This window comes from Acanthopagrus latus, chromosome 7 (genome assembly GCF_904848185.1).
Source record: "Acanthopagrus latus isolate v.2019 chromosome 7, fAcaLat1.1, whole genome shotgun sequence".
Classification (NCBI taxonomy): domain Eukaryota; kingdom Metazoa; phylum Chordata; class Actinopteri; order Spariformes; family Sparidae; genus Acanthopagrus; species Acanthopagrus latus.
The window spans coordinates 7,505,581-7,525,323 of NC_051045.1; the positions used below are offsets into that span (position 1 = coordinate 7,505,581).

The 19,743-nt window shown below is 43.0% G+C and overlaps 1 protein-coding gene and 1 long non-coding RNA gene across 5 annotated transcripts; one reads left to right on the forward strand and one right to left on the reverse strand.

Annotated features, from left to right (window-relative positions):
• The first annotated feature begins 5,529 nt into the window (after positions 1-5,529).
• On the forward strand, positions 5,530-11,789 carry LOC119022295. The gene is made up of 3 exons (XR_005075880.1): positions 5,530-6,052; positions 7,225-7,396; positions 11,329-11,789. It is a non-coding gene; the product is annotated as an uncharacterized LOC119022295 (long non-coding RNA).
• LOC119022294 (specifically androgen-regulated gene protein) lies at positions 9,394-18,802 on the reverse strand. 4 transcript variants are annotated; one of them, XM_037102998.1, is made up of 5 exons: positions 18,553-18,693; positions 18,281-18,376; positions 13,100-13,287; positions 11,287-11,449; positions 9,394-11,169 (listed from the first exon to the last, which is right to left on the reverse strand). In XM_037102998.1, exons 3-5 carry the CDS (start codon positions 13,202-13,204, stop codon positions 9,707-9,709), a joined length of 1,731 nt encoding a protein of 576 aa, XP_036958893.1. In that variant the 5' UTR covers positions 13,205-13,287; positions 18,281-18,376; positions 18,553-18,693; the 3' UTR covers positions 9,394-9,706. The 4 variants fall into 4 exon arrangements, with proteins under 4 accessions (XP_036958893.1, XP_036958891.1, XP_036958894.1 ...); XM_037102996.1 differs by lacking the exon at positions 18,281-18,376 and having other exon boundaries at positions 18,553-18,705; XM_037102999.1 differs by lacking the exons at positions 13,100-13,287; positions 18,281-18,376 and having other exon boundaries at positions 18,553-18,802.
• Positions 18,803-19,743: the final 941 nt, after the last annotated feature.

Consider the following 19,743-nt stretch of genomic DNA (forward strand, 5'->3'; position numbering starts at 1 on the left):
CTTAGTTAGCCGTGCAGGTAGCGATGCAGACTGTGGGAGCTTGGATTGGCGCTATGAGAAATGAATGGCTTAGTATGCTAGCTTCAGTAGATATCTCTGCAACGTCAAAACTGATACTTCCTCACAGTCTCGTTGATCATTTTAGTTCATTTTTGAGTGTTTGAAACTAGAATTCTCACATCATGCACCTCTAAGGATCATTCCATTAGTAAATTACCATTTTGACATTATTTTCTCACCCTCAGTTGGAAGACAAGTGAAGTTTTGCACTCCACTTCTGGAGCTTCACAGCAAAACAGTGCTGTAGCGTTCTCCTAAACAACTGAAGCAGATGGGTACTTGTTTTACTGCATAAAACAACAACTGAGAAAAAGATCACAACACGGCTCCATACAGCGTGTCAGGCGTAATCCAATTCTCCGGAACCTCTGGAGATTCCAGATTGATTTGAAAAGATGTTATTTATTCCCCTTTACAAGCTGAATTCTTCATTGTGGCTAATAAACTAAAAGCCCCTTGTGTGAAGTGGGTGCACGAGCTTGACCATGTGTCAATGGTGTAAATAACATCTTTTCAAATCAATGTGGGAGCTCGAGGCTTCGATAGACTTTGTTTATGCCTGTAAAGCCCACATCGACTTCAGTTGTTTATGAGAATGCTGCAATGCTCAAGAAATATGTTGTGGACTACGAAACTTTGGCACAGGCCCGAGCAGATAATGACTGAATTTTCATGTCTGGATTCATTTGTCCTTTAAAGCGAATAAAGACTTTTTGGAATAAGGAGTTTTGAGGCTGAACTGGTTAAAGACAGTTTGCCTTTTAACCGCCACCACCAGCCATCCCTGCAAATCACTGATCATGAAACACTATGCACACCATTACCCCCAAGATCCGCTGAGGAATGAGGCTTGAGGTGTTACATGAATCAAAACAGACCTCTCTCACATTACCAGGAGGGCAGCCTCCATTGAGCGACGGTGCCACATTTCACCGGCAATGGCATATGAAATATTTGTTTCTAGGAAGCATCCCGCAGAGGAAAAACATCTGTATCCCCACACCTGCTACCTCCTTCTGCATTAGCACCTAAATTAATCAGCTGTGTTGATGCATTTGTGTTTGCATTTCCGCGTATGGGCAGATTTGATGCTGTAATTATCACGCCTGCTCCCCATGTCTGATTTTTTGTTCTCAATCAAATATAATTAGGGCCTCACAATGAGGCTGATTGGAGATAACAACGCTACTTTCTTCAGACGATGCGGAGAATTCGAAACACACACGTTCTGAAAATAGTTATGGCTGAGAGACAGGATTGTTTTTCATCATCTCGTTTCTAACTGTCGTTGATTCAAAGACAGCTATTTCATAAACAGTGTAAGTGAATACGGTTCCTCTTGCTTATGCCAGTGAACACAGGTCTCAATAAATAAGAGATTCAGTAGAACAGAATAACCTTCTGAAAATCCCTCATTGCCTCCACAGAAGAAAAAAAACCATGTAAATCCACAGCACAAAGTCAAGCAGTTCAGTGTAATTAAAATAACATCCGTCAGGGATATGGAAATATCCTATGTCCCTGTGTCCAAATCTCTGGATAATTGTGAGCACTTGTATAACCAAATGAGCTCAGAGTCACTCGGGGAGTTTGAGAAAGTCAGAACACGGTTGCCACAGAGTCACGCTGGAGGATCACTACACTTTTCATGGCAACACTTCATTAAAGACAGAGGGCTGTACGCGGGGCATCACACTGTGCACCAAACCAAGCTATTTTTACACCGACAGACACACAAGGGAAGACGAGGCCATGTTTAATTTATGATGCTCGTCATGAAAAGGACTCCAGCTACACGCTGGGTGAAGCGGAGTGGGAGAGTGTGGAAGGTGTCAACGGAGCAGCGAGGATCATTCAGAGATGATAAGTCCAATGAAGTTGTACTGCACGTCCTGTCAGAGCGTTTTCATGCTGCAGAGCAAGTGACCACAGCCCGATGTGATTTGTTTTGCGAGGAGGGTAGCAAAATAACTTTTTCTTCCAGAGAGTTGAAGTATGGCACTTTTTGGATCTACATGAAAAATGTATGATTATCAGAGATGCACCACATTTAACAACTGCCACAATGGCTCTATCTGCATCCACAGTTATTCGGAAACTTATTTCCCCATTTTTCAAGAGCCAAAAAATATGCGGCTGCCAGTACTTTTAGACAGTGTTGTTACAACCTAGTTTTAAATTTGACTCTGAAATATTGAAGTCAAACGATGCTCCAACAGCTGTTGCTGTAAGATAAACACAAGATGGATGCATGTTGGGCGGCTTCTGTGAGAGCCACCACTGTACTATGCTGCATGCTAATGAATCAAGGAGTTGGAGGCCCTGCGGAGAGCCTAATGTTCTCCTCCAGATGGTCATACACAGGGACACATCACCTCAGCTCCTCATTTACTTTCTTCCCGTCCGACATTTATGCTCCCCAATTGTCTTAAAGATTTATGTGTGAAATTGCCAAAGCTCAGAGCGCGCAACTTCTTCCTCTTTCTTCCCTTCTTTTTCCCTCTCTGCAGGGGCTTCATATGCGAGGTTACCAACACCACCGCAGGCCCAGCAGGATCTCTTGGTACTCACCATGCCAGCACCACAGGGGAGCAGAGCGGCTTGCTGAGTTCCACACTTTAGTGCAGGCATCCCAGCGAACGCTGTGGGCTTGCCCCAGGAATGCTTCCTGACCACAGCCTCAGTCATTGGCACTAACAGGGAGCAAGAGAGAGAGAGAGGGGAAAAGGGAATACAGTTATCAAGTTGGACCAAATGGAGGTGTCACACACGGCCACTGTAACTAACTGAAGTACTCAATCGTCCCTGTCAAAGGCCACTTTCGCAGCACTGTGGACGAACATGACCGCAGTGGCACAAGAGGCGCTCAAGTTGTATTTGTAACATCACACCGCTGGAAATGTCAGATGAGCTGAAACCTTCCAGTGAGTGCTGTCACCACAGTACCCTAAGGCTTTGGGTCATGAGGGCTTGTTTTTCCTTGAGTCCTAGTCATATTACCTGAGTCTTAATGCTGCTGCAACAAGGGTAGACAAGATACGGACAGGCTTGTTAGCTGCGTGAGTGAGCATGCGGGTGCTTGAGGGGATACAGGCCTGTGCACATACTGTACCTGGTGTGCGTGAGTGTGTGTGTGCACCTGTAATCAAGTGGACTCATCAAGATCAAATGAGACAGAGAGGGAGACATTGTCCTGCTAAGATCCTAACTTTAATCCTTACTGATGAGCCCGCATCATTCAAAGTATCAATCATCATCATACAACCAGATTGTATAACAGTACTTAGTGCCTATCTGAATGCACACACACCCACACGGAGGAGGGAGATAATACCCGTATATTTTATGTAAACTCTTTTGATGACACAGAACTGGGCCGGGCATGCTTAAACCCCAGCACACTCAGCAGTGGCTCTGTGCCACTTTGTCTCCACTAATCCTCTATGATCAACTCATATGTGGAGAAAGGGACGAGGCTTTCGGCGGCCTCTTTCAGACAGACGCTGTGTAAGTAGGTAAGTACAGAACAGGACCGGGACGGCGGGGAAGTCCCATGAGCTCACTGTCTAGTCTGATAGTGCAGCAGCTACGCCTACCTGCTCCAACACCAGGGAGTGTCTCCAAGGAGCTTTGTGAAGGTTCAGCTCATGTGTGTCATAAAATGCATAATATTACTTCAAGAGACTGGCCTTGTATAATTCTTCCAACTACTGAAAAAGCAGACCTCAGATGCCATTCAGTGATGAATGGTCATTGTGACACATTGATGAGTTCAACCTTCCACCGCCCACTCTTTCTTCTCACATTCTTTACTAATACTCTGACATGAATCACTTCCTCTTGAAGGAGCCAGGCAAAGCGATAGTGTTTGAAAAGATAAAAAAAAAAAAGAAGAAGAAGAAAAGCAGGCCTAGACCAACATAGCCCTCAAAGTTATGTTAGTTCAGGCTCAGTCTGTCCTCATAACCTTTACAGAAATAAAAAAAACAAAAAAACGAAAGTATGCGAAGAAAATCTAAAACTTCAAAATGCAACTGGACAAGTTTCATGGAACAGCTGAAACATATATGAACTAAAAAGTCACTCGGTAGAGTGCATACCTCAGTCAAGGTCCGACAGTCCCCCTTTCCTTGAGTCAAGCTTAAATTAAAACATATTTAAATCCACTAGATCTGGATTTTTATTAGGATCTGAATCAATCGTACTGAAAATGCAAACTTAAACAAAGTGCAAACAATTCCTGCATCAGTCCCTTCATCCAGATCCGCACCTTCACTTTTGGGGTCTATTTTGGACCGGGACCCATTCTCCATCAAAGATCCATGGAAATCCCTCCTGTAGTTTATGAGTAAATCCTGCTGACCAACCAACCAGGAGAAAACATATTCCTTCTTGGCAGAGGTAATTTGTGAACAAATGTCATTATTACCAAGGAAAAATCCCCAAATCCTCCCGCTGACTGAGCTTCAAAAAACAGTTTAAATATGCCAAATAAAATAGAAATTGAGTTAAAGTGCGTTCCTTTTCTGTTAGTAAAGGACCTGTTGATGCAAAGTTGTTTCCCTTTGGCTGAATTAAAGCGCATGATAAAACAATTATTGTATTACATTGTATTATGCATTCGTCTATGCAAAAAGTCCCTGGAGCAAATGCAGTGTAATCCTCATTAGTGTTCAATGACAAATTGATCTGCCATTATGACTTCATATTAAATTAGTGTGATAAAAAGTCTTTACAGAAATCAGCTTTAAACGATTAGAACTCATTGTTAAGAGAAATAAAATGTACACAAACAGCATCTGTTTTAACACTAGATGTATGATGCATTACTTCCCTGCTGCTCTGTTTTTCACTTTCCTTTATCTTTTGGTGCAGATGTAGAAATGTGTAAATCCTCCATTAATCTCTGTGTGTTTGCATTGTATTTATCAGCATGTGATCTGAGATTCTTCCTGTGTATGTATGTACATTATGCGCTACCCATCATATGATCCCCCAGCCACAGAGGGGACACAGCTTTAATGGCTGTCCAGGTGCACACACATGAATCTAGACTGCCCTCTAGTGGTCGAGCTATTTCTGGGTAAATATCCGTATGTCTCTTTACAGGGTCAATATCTGTATGTGAACGGATAGAGGACAGAGTGAGTGCTTCAGAAACATTAACGCCATGTTGATGGGACACTCAGAGACTTACTGACTATAGAAAAAAATGATGCAGCTCGTAAATACACTACTATACACTACTTTTGTCAGGAATATGGGATATTTTAGTGTTTCACTTCATTGTTTATTATGACAAATCTGAATTTCTATTTTTGGTTTTATGGCAATAACCCTAATTTCCCTCATTTTGAGTAGTGGCTTATTATAATGATTTATTTTATTTCAAATTAGGGGATGGTTATCATCATCAATCACCATCATAGTTATGTTTAGGAACTGTAAGTTAACTGCTGTAAACAACAACAACAAAACAGGAAGTAAACTGTTGCCATGGAGACGGCCAGATAGCTGAGGTCTAGCTTAAAGCTAGCTTAATTTTGAACCCCATCTCTGTGTAAATTTAGGCATTCTGTCAACAATAAGAACACGCCGAATTGACTACGCACAGCTCCGGTTTTCACGGTACCCATGACTGTGACGAAAACTATCACTGGGTTAGTTTCATACTCAAAATAATTAAAAGCGTGATTATTCTCAGGCGAGTTCAAGAGTAAGAATCCAGCTAGGTTTTAGCCTGTAAACGTTGATATAATAATAACAATCATGTCGTTTTAAGGCCAAACTGAATCTAAAATGTGACTGTCGTGGCCGTGTGTTAAATTCAACTTGGAGAATGAGTGTGAATTGTGCGGCAAATGCGGCAATATGGCGCCATCAATGGGTCTGGGGTTTTTAAGTTGGCCGTACCTGAATTCCCTCCGTGAGCTGTGTTTCACGTCCACCGGTGCTGCTTCACCTGCTGACTGTGTGGATTCACATTAGCCAGGTAAGACAACTCTTCAATTAGAGATGAGTGGTTGTAAGGGTTAATATGAGGCACAGGTTAAGGTAAAGGGACACAGCTATAGCTACACACCTCCATGCACCTGTCCCTTCTCCCCTGCCTTAGTGTCTTTGCTTCGCCTCTGCTGCGCCCCCTGCAGGCCAAACCTCCCAACCTGAGGACCTCTGCTGCAGAACCATCAACAGGTGTTCAAACTGCAGGTTTAATCAGTGTTGTATGAAGGACACAGAAGTCTTACTGGAGTGAAAGTAATAGAGTAGATGTTAACACAGGCCTATTACTTCTGTAAAAGTGAAAGTTACCCAAACAAATAGCACTTATTATACAGCTTCATACTATTTTACTCTATTTACATTGGGCAGACCCTGCCTCCTCTGAGAACAGCTTGTTTATTCAGTTATGGAAAAAATAAATACTGTTGAGTTTGTATTATACCTCACTGATATTGAGTACTGATACTGATAAAAGAGTTTGAATTTCTTCTCCAAAACTACATAGTGCCCCTTTAATTTAGAAATTGGTTACACGCAGAGCATCTAAAGTTGTAGTGAGTAAAAAGTACAATATGGCTTCCAAACTCTATTTGAGCAAAAGTACAAAGCAGTAGAAAATGGAAATACTCAGTACAGTACACAAACCTCAAAATTGTATTTAAGTGTAGTACTTTAGTTAATGTACTTACATGGTTTTACTCAACATAGTAAGCCAATTTTCTCATGAAGATGTGGCCTCTTCGCTATTGTGTTGCATTCTGGTCATTATGAGGTTAAGCGTCTAAGACTGTAACTACCTGTTACTCCCACTTTTGATTAATGTTTTCATAATTCAATTCATCGTTTTCTGTATGAAATGTCCCCCCCCCCCCAAAAAAAGCGCTCATTACAGTTTCTCAGAGCCCAAACTGACGTATTCAAAATGCTTCTTTATCAAGCCAACAATCCAAAACCAAAAGACCCTTTCATTTCTTTCAGCTTCTTACATTTAAGAAGCTGGAGCCAGTAAATATTTGACATTCTTTTACTTGATATATGACTGAAACGATTAATCATTATCAAAAATAGCTGGCACCAATGGTTCCAACTAGTTGACTCATACAAATCAGTTTCTTTGTCTTTGTGACTTCTTCACACTGTTGGTATGTTATTCCTCTGCAGCTGATCTGAAGATGCCTGCGAGGGTGAACAGTGAAAGTGAGTGACGGGACCTGTCACCGAGGCCTCGTCAGTCAGCCCTGCTGGCAGCGGGACAACAGACAGAGCAGGTGCAAAGGAGAGATAGCTCACATACCAACATGCCACGGAGCAGCACAAAGCAGCCTGTTGTCAGGTTTGGACGGCACGCAACTGCTTCATCTTCTTTTGGCTTCATGGTGAAAGAGGCCTTTCTCTACAACCTGCCAGTGTCAAATTCATCTCTGTAGCGGGCTACGTGCATGTGCCTTATCTTTAAAATATTCAAAACAATATTCAAATCCCCCTCCGCTTGGCTCCTGTTAAAATTTTCCTTGTGGCAGTCATTCCGAGAGGACACACCCATGCATAGATCTAATTGAACAATAAAAGATAAGAATGATTACATCATTATCAGAATGGACACACTAAGCCGCTCCACCAGTGAAATGCTGTCAGATGTGGCAGGCTTCCAACACTGTCCAAAAAGTTCCACTCTCAACAAACTTTGTACCTCAGCAACAACATCTATTTAGAGAAATATCTTTCCAAATTGAGGTTCATTTCCACAACAGTCGGTGACCTTAACGGCAAATTATAGAGAAGAGCAAATCTATTTGTCTGCGAAGGCTGTAAAAAATTTTTTTTCCCAGACACGCCGCCCATCTGCTCATAAATGTGCCGCAAATGTGTTGCATAAAAGGTTGAACCGGGAGGCGAGAGAAACAGGTTGCACCAGTTCTCTAACGATCACATGAGATAAAAGGTGCTGAAGCTGAGCCAGTGCAGTAAGACTGCCGCTTCAGTCTGTGATTTTGTAACAACATATGAGTTTTACTGGCTGCCAGGGGGGAAAACTAATGACGTATTCCAGATGTAGGATTAAGAAATGTGGCGTGCGGGCGGCGCAGGGACAGTGTGTGATCCAACACTTGTTTTTAATAATGCTTGTAATAAGAATCGTTCAATCAGCTGTCAGATCCATAGTGACACCACACATAGCTGACATGTAACAAGCCCGTGGGTTCTGACATATGCGTCACTACGCAGCTATGCAGACTTCATGTTTTAGATTCTTATAACGTGGTGGCTGCCTACTATGTCCTTCGAGTCACATATTACCTACATGGCATGCTTTGTTCTCCTTTATTCATTCACAACCGGATCTGAAAGTCTGAGACCGTGAATTAAAATTCTTCCAATTTTCATTAGCTCCAACAATGTCAATGAACTTCAGAATATCACAGTGGTTTTCCCCCTTTTTGCTTTCATGACACCCTGCACTCCAGCTGGCATGGACTCAACAAGCAAAACCTGTCGACTCGAAGGAAAGACAATGACAGTCTTCGGTGCCAAGGTGTGTGTGGGACCAGGATCCTGCTGCTGTGTGAATCCTTCTCCACAAAAGATGCAAACCAAGAATGAAGCGGTTCTCCTCCTCAGTCAGGGTGGAGTCACTTCAACTGCAGAGTCATTTATCTCCTTACACACAAATCTCTCAACTTGAATTCATCAGTTAACTGGACTTTTTTTTTCCAGTCATCCGCTGTGAAATTCTGCTATTTCTTTATCCACCTCAAGGGTTTGGTCTTGTTTCCCCTCCAGAGAAGTGGTTTAGAAACTGCAGACAGCATTCTCTGGACAGGAATTTTGCTGGTTTGAGTGTTGCAACAGAGCTGCTTCTCTATCTTTCAGGGAAGTAAGCTTGAGGAATTGACCTCCTGATGGTGTGGTCACTTTTCACCTGCTTCAGATGGTTGCACTGCCCCCGTAGAAACCTCAAGTCTATTCGTGATTTAGCCTTTAAGAATAAGAACTGACACTTTGACCTACTTTCTGAATCCTCAAACTTTCTGGTTATTTCAACAGAGATTTTTAAAGTGGTCTCAGACTTTTGGATCTCTCTGTGCATCCTCAAATTCTGATGAAACTTCACTGTGAGAACAAACATTTTAAATGGCTCCTGTGGTCGACAAAGCCAGACCAAAAATTCCAATGGATTTAAGGAAGTGAAAGAATTGACAGTGTCCTTTAGAAAAAGGAGAACTAAAAGAGGAACCAGCCTCGCAGTGGTGTCACTTGTGAAAGCAGACGGTGACGTACAAACCTGTAGATCAACACTGTAAAATGACAAAAATAACTCATCGCCTCCTCTTAAAAGTAACAGTATTTAATTTACCAAAAACACAGCTACAGTGAGAGAGTCGGTGAATATCCAAAGACTTCTTGAATGGCAGTTTTAGGAGGAATAAAAACACTTCATATGGCTGTACAATATGAGTAACAAGCAGATGCAGTTGTGTCTTGGTGCGGTAAATAATAATGTGTGTGAGGCTGTGTGTTTAAGCTGCTTCCCAAAAGTTCTGTAATGTCTTCATCGATGTACCGTAGGTTCCTTTAAATATATATTTATATCTGAAGCGAGTCTGTGGGAGTCAGATGAGGTATAAGATTTGCCGTCGATGCCTCAGTCCCTGAGCAGCCCCAGTCTCCTCAGGGCCTCCCGGCGCTCATCTCCCTTCTCTGAGCGAGGGCAGATCAGTACGCTGATTCCTTGAGACCGCGGCAGCTTCTGAGAGTCTCCGGAGTGCTGAAAGGCTGGCAGGGACCTCCGTAGGTCCGGCTCTTTGTTGGCGGCATGACCCAACTGCGAGCTTTCTCCCTGTGCGCTTGAGAACTCTTTCCCACTCCCCAGAGAGGCGGGTCGCGGACGACTGTTGCGCAGCTGGCTGAGGTTCTGTGAGCCGCTGATGCCCTGGCCGGCCTCAGTTGGATCCTGAGCTTCCATGTAGCTGCTTAACCCAAGGCCTGAGCGCTCCAGGGTGGCTGATTTGACATCTTTGAACCTCGGAGGGGTTGGCCGCTTGACCAGGACGGGAGGGGTACGAGGAGGCGTAGTACCCGGCTCGTTATCTGACAACAGAGGGCCATCGGGGTCACTGAAAGCAGGAGGTGCCGGGACGATATCAGGAAGCTGGACCGCAGGGGATGACGGTGACACAGCTTTAGGAGCCTGAAGAGGGACGGAGGCAGAAGATGGGCTGTTGAGGCGGGTGTGGGGTGGTGTCATGGGTGGTGTGTGTGGGGCTGCTGGGCTGCTGGGGGAAGAAGGAACTGCCCATGACCTTCTAGTCTGAGGAGACAGTTTAGGGCTCAAGACAGGGCCTGTATCGAGATCGTCGCTTTTAAGCAAGCCAAGCTTTCTGAGGGCCTCCATGTGGACCCTCTGGGGGTCCAACAACAGCCGATCGCTGCTTGTGGGCACTGAATGTCCCGAGTTCCCATCAGCCACTGCTGCTTTGTGTGACTTCAGAACAATGTTGGCAGGAAGCTTCTTGGGCTTGGGCGCCACAGCAGGTGGACTCCTGGGCTCCATGGCGTCAGGAGGAGGACTCACCACGGGACCAGAGCTGACGGCTGATGGACTCAGGTCTGGGGGCTTGTTTGGTGGCTCCTGGACCACGGGGGAGCTCACAGAAATTGTTTTCGTAGAGGCTCTTTGGCGTAGCTCCTCCAAGTCAACAGTCGCTCCTGGCTTGTTAGTGGATGTTCCTGCAGATGGAGGAGGGTCGTTTGCTTTTTCTGGCTTTGGAGGATTTCCTGGCTCATCCATGAAGTCTGAGGGAGGAGGGATCAGACTCAGATCTATCTCAGGGGCCGGTGCAGGCTGACTGGTGCTCGAGACGATCCTTATTTTACCATTTTCATCTTTGGAGACACACAAATCGTCTGCCTTAGTGGCTGATGGCTGGATTTCACAACCAGCGTCTGGCTCAGTGACTGGAGGCTTGAGCAGAGTCATGAGGTTCACTGACGTGTCGAGATCTTTTGCGTTGGACTGCGGTTCTGAGGTTTGCTCTTGAGCGTGTTGCTCAGCTCTGTCTGATATCTGATCTCTTCCAGACTCATCAGACTTCAAACTGGAAATGTCTGAGAAACAAGAAGCACAATTATTGTTAGTATTGCATTTTTTTAATGTTATTCTAGCCTAAAATGTTCAAGTATCCACAAACACACAAAGAAGAAGATCCCCTGCAGTGAACTTACCATTTACTCTCATCCAACCCATTTTTTCTGCCCCTAACACAGAATCTGGTTCGTCGTTGGATAAGCCGCTGTCCTCCTGCACCTCCAGCGCTTCGATTGTTGCCTCCAGATACATGAGACACGCTCTCTCCTCTGCAGATAGGTGCTCCATACTGTCATCACTCTGCACACAAAATCGGAGACTGTGAGAACGTGTGACAGACGTGAAACTCTTCCACTACCTCTGTCCTCCATTCAACCCTAAACATGGCCATGAGAGACAGGACAGGAGCGACAGGTCAAAGTCATTAAGTGTTCGAACTGCTGCAAAAGAAATGACTAATTACACCAATCCTGTCCTGTTCTGGATGATCTTTCATTCTATATTGGCCTGTCAGAAGAAACTGTCTCAGGTGGCTGCAGGTGCCTGTGAACAGCTTGAGATCCCCTCTGTTCATCTCTGAAGAAACTCACAATAAAACCCCCCTTGAAGGCTTCTCTCTGACCAACACGCCTCAAACAGATTCACTCGCTTCCATCGTCTCTCATTTAACCCTCTCATACTGACTGAGACTGAAGTTCACGCAGATAACATTAGTGTTGACGCACAAAGCTAAATTCCCCATTTCGACAATGGAGAGCAGCATCGTGGAAAGTAATGATCAGTTTCCCCTGTTGGATTTCCCCTGTTGCCTTTTGTTGCCAGGCAGCACGCAGCCACCTTCTGATACGTGAGTGTGGCTGTGCTGTGTCAGTGTGTAGGTGTAACCTCAGTGGTCACATATTGAAACCTGGGGCTGTCATGACATCAGATTTTTGCCACGAGAATTCAGGATAGCAATGTTGCAATGATATGGAAAATTAGAAAAGAAAATAGACAAAAAAATAGTGCTCTGTGAAATTCATCTTTGCAAATGATTAACACTCAAAATACAAGTGTAGGGAGGTGGAGAGAGAGTCTGTAACCATAACCATACAAAAGGTATACAAAGGAACATTTACACTTTGGGGTTTTGTTTTAATGGCAGCCAGCGTTAAGCATTAACCACCACCTGCTGCGACAGAAAACATAAAGAAGCCGAAAGTATTCAACGGTCTGTGTGTTGTTGACACAATATTGTCGTATTTATTTTGTCAACACAATATGTCATTTTTAAACATCACAGTTATCGTCACTGTTTGCACATGACGACTTGTTGACACGCGATGAACTGCAGGCTGTAAAGCCCGGTGCTTTTCTTGTGTTCATGCGTCGGCTCAGTTTGCTGTCTGATTGTGTCAATTACCAGCAGAGCTACAGATCACAGGTGGTAGATTGTGCCATTTAATGTCAGTATAGTTAATACAATCACCCCTCTGGACAACATCAGCAGCAGCAGCATGCGCAAGGAATATGAAAGGGCGTTTTCGTTTTTGGCAACACAGAAGTTACATTTTAATAGCAGTAAGCTAATCTAGTAATGTAAGTTAATGAAGAGATTGCAGTGGCTTCACTGTTTTTTTTATTAAAGATCATGGCTAAAATCCATCCAGTCTGAGGTGAAATCAGATTGTTATTATGGTAGTGTCTTGATGTTTTGAAATGATGTTGTTGTTGTAGTATGAACTGTCTTATAACTATGTCTTTTACACTATAGTTTTCATTTTCCTGCCCCGGGACTACAGATGTCTATCAGCTAAAGAAGTTGTGTATGGTCCCTGTCATACATCCTCAAAAGTAACACAACCCTACACTGTTAATGTCAGTTCAAATAAACCAGAGGAAAGTAGAGTTATACAGTGAACAGGCAGGAGTCAGTGGGACAGAGGCGGGGAGATGTACAGGAGCACTCACGTAGCCGGAGTTCATGCTGATTACACTGTCACAGCTCCCGGCACTGTCCATACCGCTCAAGGGATCCAAGGCAACGCCGCCTGGCCACGTGCCGCCCTTTGGCATTGCACAGGGCAGAGGCTGAGGGACAGGACCTGGGCTTCACCTGGGTCCTCTACTGATCGTGTGAATATCACCAAGAATCGAGTCTGGGGAAGAATCCGACAGGAGGAGAAGAAAACTGGATTCAGATGTGATGCTCCGACCGTCTCCTCCAAAACAATTCATCAAAACACAAAAGACACAGCGACAACCACCAGACGTGAGACGGAGCCTTGGCTGAGGCTAAAATTACTTTACAAAATTGCCGTTTTAAAACATCAGAGCAACAACAATTAATGTCTGCGCTCTCCATTAGGGTGACAAATGATCGGCATAAATCAGAGCTGATGGCTAAATGATCCTCGTAATGTAATAGCTGCCCTGTTTAAAATGCAATGTGCCGTCACAGTCACCGTGATATATTAAAACACAACCCGATAATGGGGGACTTACATAAATTAATGGATGAAATTTGTAAACATTTTTATTTACACATCAGACATGGCCTGGATTATTATGACGTATACAGATTATTGGAGTTTTTTGTCGTGCAGTGTCTCTTTCCATGTGATCTTTCAATGTAAAGTGATGAAAATGTATCTCAAAGTTAGTCAGAGCGAGTAGATGTCTTCAAAAGTTACCGTCTCTCTTTAATATGAAATTCCCTCTGTTTCCTGATAAATCCAATAACCATAAGAGGGAATATTGTACTAAAAAGAAATATGTGCGATGTATTTCTGCACAGAACGAGTTGGTGAGAGTGGATCCCCTCAGCCATCACTTACACTGAGTAAGTATGAAGGAGGGATGTTTTAATGGCCAGTAAGAACAGGAATCAAAACTTGTTTCAATCCTATGGGCACGATTGGCTTGACAGACTTGAAAAACTGTGAATCTGTCCTTTAATATAAAGACCGGAGATGATTAAATTTGTTACGTTAATGTCGAGTTTTATATTTTCCGAAGTGCAAAACATCAGACATATTGATCTCATCTTTCTCAGAGGTGCCACAGTCGATAACCAGGATGGATGATTTAGAGTTTAATCTATACTTTTATTCCTTTATCCCTTTTAATTTCAGAAAAATGTCACAGTTTTTAGTGAGATGTTCAAGAGGAGAAAAAAAAAGTTAATAAAAAAAGTTGTAGGTTATTAACTTTGGAATTTAATTTACATTAAAGTGACACTGATTTATCATGATACTCTCCTTCTTCCTCTTACAGTTTAAACTCAGGAGCAATAAAACACACACTTCCTCGTTCAATACAACAGGGGATTGTGCTGCTGTGGCCTTCCTGGCCTGATAGACCAGTATAATGGTTAAAGGGTAACTCCAACAATTTTATTCATTAAAGTGTGTTTACAGGTTTGGGGGGTACACAGGGATGTGTAAAAACAAAAGAAAACAAAAGAAAAGGAAGTATGAAGCCTTTTGTGGCTCCAGAGGAAGCTGCATGTAATCTGATAAGTTATCTCCAGTGATGTTTATCAGTGGCTACGATGCAATATGGGTAATGTAGGCGGCAGGTTTTGAAAGGCAGTCGACTGGTGTTTTGCAGTCCTGTAACACTGTTGGACTCATTATCAGCAGAACGGCCTACATTACCCACAATGCAACTCCAGCTAAAGTTACATTGTCAACTATCTAGATAATCGATTAATCATTAAGAGTATGTATTCAATAAAACCTGACCAGAACTCGATTTTCAGGGGCCTGTACTGATAGCAGGGAATAAAGAGTTCCAATATTGATATACTGGCTGATGTACGCACACATTTATTTTGCAATAATCCCTTAAATGTGTCTCAAATTGTTTGACAAAACAACACTTTAATATGCCACCTTGGGCTGTGGGAAATGTTTTGACATTTTCTATGCTGTCTGTCTATCAACCGAGAGAGTGAGCGGCAGAGTAATCACTGTCGATTAGTAGCCTCCCTAATATAACAATTCAAGTTTAAAAAGGTTTATTCCAGTAACGTCTGTGGCAAGACGTGCTGTTGCTAATTGATCCCAGCGACAGATAGCGGGAACAGGATATTTTGCATTGCAGCGCTGAGGTCACGCTGTACAAATAACTAGAAGTCGTATAGGAACGCGTTGAGCTGCTCATGTTTATGTATTCCAGTCACTGTGATGCAGTAATGCAGACAGAAGAGCTCGTGTTTGTCTGTTCATCCGCCCGAGGCCCTTCACGTCACGTCGAATCAGTGTAACGACAACTGATATACCGTGTTATGATGCAGCATTACACTGCTTACTTGTGTTTCCAGCCTGTTATCCTGTACACACATACATATCTATTACTACTGACAGGTCAGGTATGGGGAAAGCATGCCAGCAAAATACTCCAAGAAGTATTTTGTGCTTCCTCCTCTGCTGAAGGGATAAAGACTGGGATTTTCAAAAACCCTCACTAATAGACGGCTGATTTGGAAACAAACGGGGCATTAAGTGAATTCACAGGACCACAGAGAAAAGGCCACTTAATGCAAAAGTTCGCTCCTCCTTACTTTCCCCTTTTAAGTGCTTAGAGTGCATTAGCAAGTGGCAGATGCAAATGCCATCAACAGGGAACAACGACTGGAGGCATGAAGGGATAATATCTGACCAGCTCGGGTTAAGACTGTGGTGGATTTTGACAGAAAAAAAAAGTCACACAAAATTCTAAACGTACAGCATCCAAAGGAAAAAAAAAAGGTTTACAACCTGTTATTATATTCAACAGGCAGGCGCAGCTGCACCTTGAGGATCAAGTGTGTTCATGAAAGCAAAGCTCACTTTATTGTCCTCTTATCTCGGGGAACGCTTGATTAAACATATAAGTGCTAAGTAATTAAAGTCGCCCTTTGATGAATCAGTGTAAATGTTTGTCTGAGAATTAGTCTCCATCACCGTCTGCAATACTTGCATGAAGCCGCTGCGAGCTCTCGTGAGATTGTTCCGAGGGACGAGTCCGTCACTCGCTCAGCGCAAACATCATGTCTCTGCCGGCACAGGACAGTTCAAATGTCAAGAAAGGTTTATACAAACAAAAAAACAGGAACATGGGAGCAGCTCCTGAGAGGCTTCTTGGAATGGGCTGAATGCATGACAGCAGCCGAAACAACGTTAACATTAACAGGACAGCCGCAATATAATGATGACTAAACAAAGCTTCGGTCAGTTTTATCCAGAGTAGAAATGTCAAAAAGAATGACATGATTTTTTCCTTTTAATCGTCACTGTAAAATATATCTAGGGATGTACCGATTGGGAAACTCTGAGCCGGCTCTTGTTCATTCTGTTTTTCTTGTTTATTTCCCCTTTTGTGGCAAGAAATCCTCATTCTAAAAAACTCAGAATCATTTTAGAATCATTCAGCCTTTCATTACAGTCAAAATCAATCATTGTTTTCAAGCCTGCTCGGTCATAAGACTTTTTCATGGCCTTTACGAGCTGATGGCAGATATGCCGTGAGCCAGTCACCATCTTTTCTGCAGACAAATATGAGCCAATAAATATCTCATTTCTATAATTACATCCCATAATAATAATAATGATCTGGGTGGTCAGAGGATTAGGGGTCAACAGCTTTTTTTAAGGGCGAAACAGATGATTAGAAATCAAGGAGACTGAAAACCAATACATGAGAGCCATTTTCATGTGCAGTAAAAACTTCCTGCCTCGTCTCAACTACATTTATTTCATACATTTAGTTACTAGTGACTTTACAGATTCTGATTATTCAGTGTTTATAGCCTATTAATTGTGACGTCTTAACAAACAGATATTGTTGGGCGGGACGTTGTGTGAGAGGATGTTGTATCAGAGCTAAAGTTTAATCGATCGGCAATCTGAAAAATCATCGTTACCATTAATCAGAAAATGCTCAGTATCAGCCATGATGATCAGTCGACTCCTGCACAAGTTCACTGCAAAAAAATAAAACAACTTCTTCTTACTAAGTTGTTGTAACTTGAATTTTTACACTCATGTGTTCTTAGAACAAGCAAAAAAATGCAGAATGCAGAATTTCAAGCTTTTTCCGACAGACTAACGACTTGTTTCAAGATCGTTTTTGGAGAAATGCTAGAAACGCTGGAATGAGGAAAATAAACCTTAAACTTTGGAACTTACTATTTCTTACTCAAATCTAAAAATGCCACTTGTCTTAACAGTTTAAAGATTGACGCTGAAAGACAATAAAGGAGCTCTGGTGACGTCTCAGGTCACCTCCCATGTTGAAATCCAATGATCTGGTGGGAAAAGGAGCCGTGACTCTCTGGGCACTGACGGGACCAGCTGGGGAAGAACCTGATCACCAACACCCACATTCACATGTGTTTTCTGTAAACAAAAGGGCCAGTTGACTAAGCACCCACCGCTGTCTAATGGCTGCCAATTACCCGTCCCTCCCATCGGCCTGTTGAGAGGAGCGGAGTGTGAGAGAGAAGCCAACACCTTCTCAAACAGGAACCCAGACGACAAACCTGTAGGGCGGCAGCGGGAACACTCACTGCGCCCACAGCTGAGTCAGATTTTAATAGGGACAGGAATGTCACTTTGCTTGCTTGCTTCCACGTCTTTAACACGACTCTTTAAATTCAGCCCTCTTGAGTTACAGCTCAGCAGATTAAAAAAAAAATGTAAAAAAAAAAAGTGGGAGGATGAGCTCAGAGGCTTTTAATGTGTCTACTGTGTGTACATCTGCATGCTTTACAAGCCTGAATTACAATCCAGGAAATCATCACTGACAGTCTACAGTGACAAATTATGGTGTGCAGCTAATAAAACACACACACACACACACACAAAAAGTGCACAAAAATGTGAAGTATGTGTTGAGGGGCAGGCAGAGAAGCCGGTTTAATGATTAATAGTAAACACAAGTTCATGGTGAACAGCAGGTTGTGCAACAGAAATAGTTCATTAATGTTTAGCTTGGCACTTTGTCCCAAACAAAATGACTATTATTGACATTCATGCTCAAATATTTGCACTTTCCCTTTACTCAACCTGCACTCAGCCAGCTGATAATGAATGATTAAACACTTCTGGATCAATATGTAATCTGAAGACATGCAGGGCAGGAACAGAGATTAATACTGATGCTCACATTGTGGGAAATGATTTGCATTGTTTTCTTCTTCTTCTCAGGCTAACAGGATGACAGCCTGTCTCTGCAAAATGCGGTCAGCAGCACTCCTACAAGCTACAGGAAGGTAACAAAATAAAAGCACGCGAAATGTATAAATTAAGAGGTCAGAGAAGGATCACACTGACAGACGCGCACTGGTGGAGGAGTTTTTAAAACAGCTCCAAAACTATTTTGCTCAAAAAGTTTTTTTAACGACTCACTTCAGGCAGAGAGATTCGCTGAACACTCACCGGAGATGTGGCGGAAGTGAAAGCGGCGCTCCGAGCGTCCAGCTGAGCGAGTTCTCGGGCTCTCAGTCCATCGCTGCGCGGGTTCATCTGACTCCCACTCCCACTGGTGTTTTAGGTAGTACAAGTCACTGACGGATCCCGAGGTGGGACATAGCGTGCAAGCCAGGTGAGCCAATTAGCTTCCGCACAGGTTAGGCCAATCGGCCAATCGGGTGAACGTTCTGATGAGGACGTTGCCGGAGGAGGAGCCAATGGAGTGACAGCAGGTGAGTGGAGGCAGCACAGGTGGAGTAAAGTGTGACTCTCAAGTGTCAACAGCAGGAGAGGAACAACAAATAAATAAGATTATAAAGGTTAAATGTGAGTCATAAATGTGAGACTTTTCCCCCCAAAATAACTTTATTCAAGTTTGCTACTAGGTTACTTCTTTTAAACTACTTTATTTTATTCTATTCTATTTTATTCTATTGTTTATTTGTCAAGCACGATGCACAATACATGTGTTGTTCCAGATGTAGCTTGAAGCTCATTTCCATCTGCAGACCTCCACAGCTGTACAGGCTGCAGGAAAATAAAGGATCAGCTGTCGTAAACCAAAAAAACCTTTAACAGATAACACCGTCAACAAAAACAAACCAGTAAGATGAAACAAAAAGAACCAAATGGAAAATAAAACAATGACAGGAAAAAATGATAATAATCATCATCAGTATTCTCAACAACTAAAGGGACTGATTACCTTTTAATACCAACATTCGTATCTGCATTATTACCAAAAAGAAAGGTCACCTCACCAGAAAGTGGCCCCACACCAACTTCATCCTCTTTATATTGTATGTATACTGAATTCTAACCGACTCCCAGAGCGCTGCAGGTTCAGCTCCGCTCTCGCCTCGTCTAGATCGAGACCTGTTTGTTTGCCACCGCATTTTACTGAAGTAGTTTCAAAGCTTTGATCAGTAACTTGAGCTGCACTGTGACTTTTATTGTCTTGCCTCGTCCTATTTTAGCTTATTCTGCAATTTTTATGTTTCTTGATGTCTCCCCACTTGTTTTTAATGTCCTTTAAATGCAACATATGTCATTTTTATGCACCTGCAAAGCACTTAGAGTTGCCTTGTGGCTGAGCCGTGTGATACGGATAAACTTGCTTTGACTCCCATATTGCTTGTTTGACTCATTTGCTCTGTG

Bases quoted from the DNA above. Each gene is read 5' to 3' on its own strand.
- LOC119022294 (XM_037102996.1), bottom strand. From the start codon at position 13,204: ATGCCAAAGGGCGGCACGTGGCCAGGCGGCGTTGCCTTGGATCCCTTG. The intron at 11,450-13,099 runs GTGAGTGCTCCT...TTTTGTGTGCAG, and splicing joins TCAGCATGAACTCCGGCTAC to AGTGATGACAGTATGGAGCA. The intron at 11,170-11,286 runs GTAAGTTCACTG...CTTGTTTCTCAG, and splicing joins GGGTTGGATGAGAGTAAATG to ACATTTCCAGTTTGAAGTCT.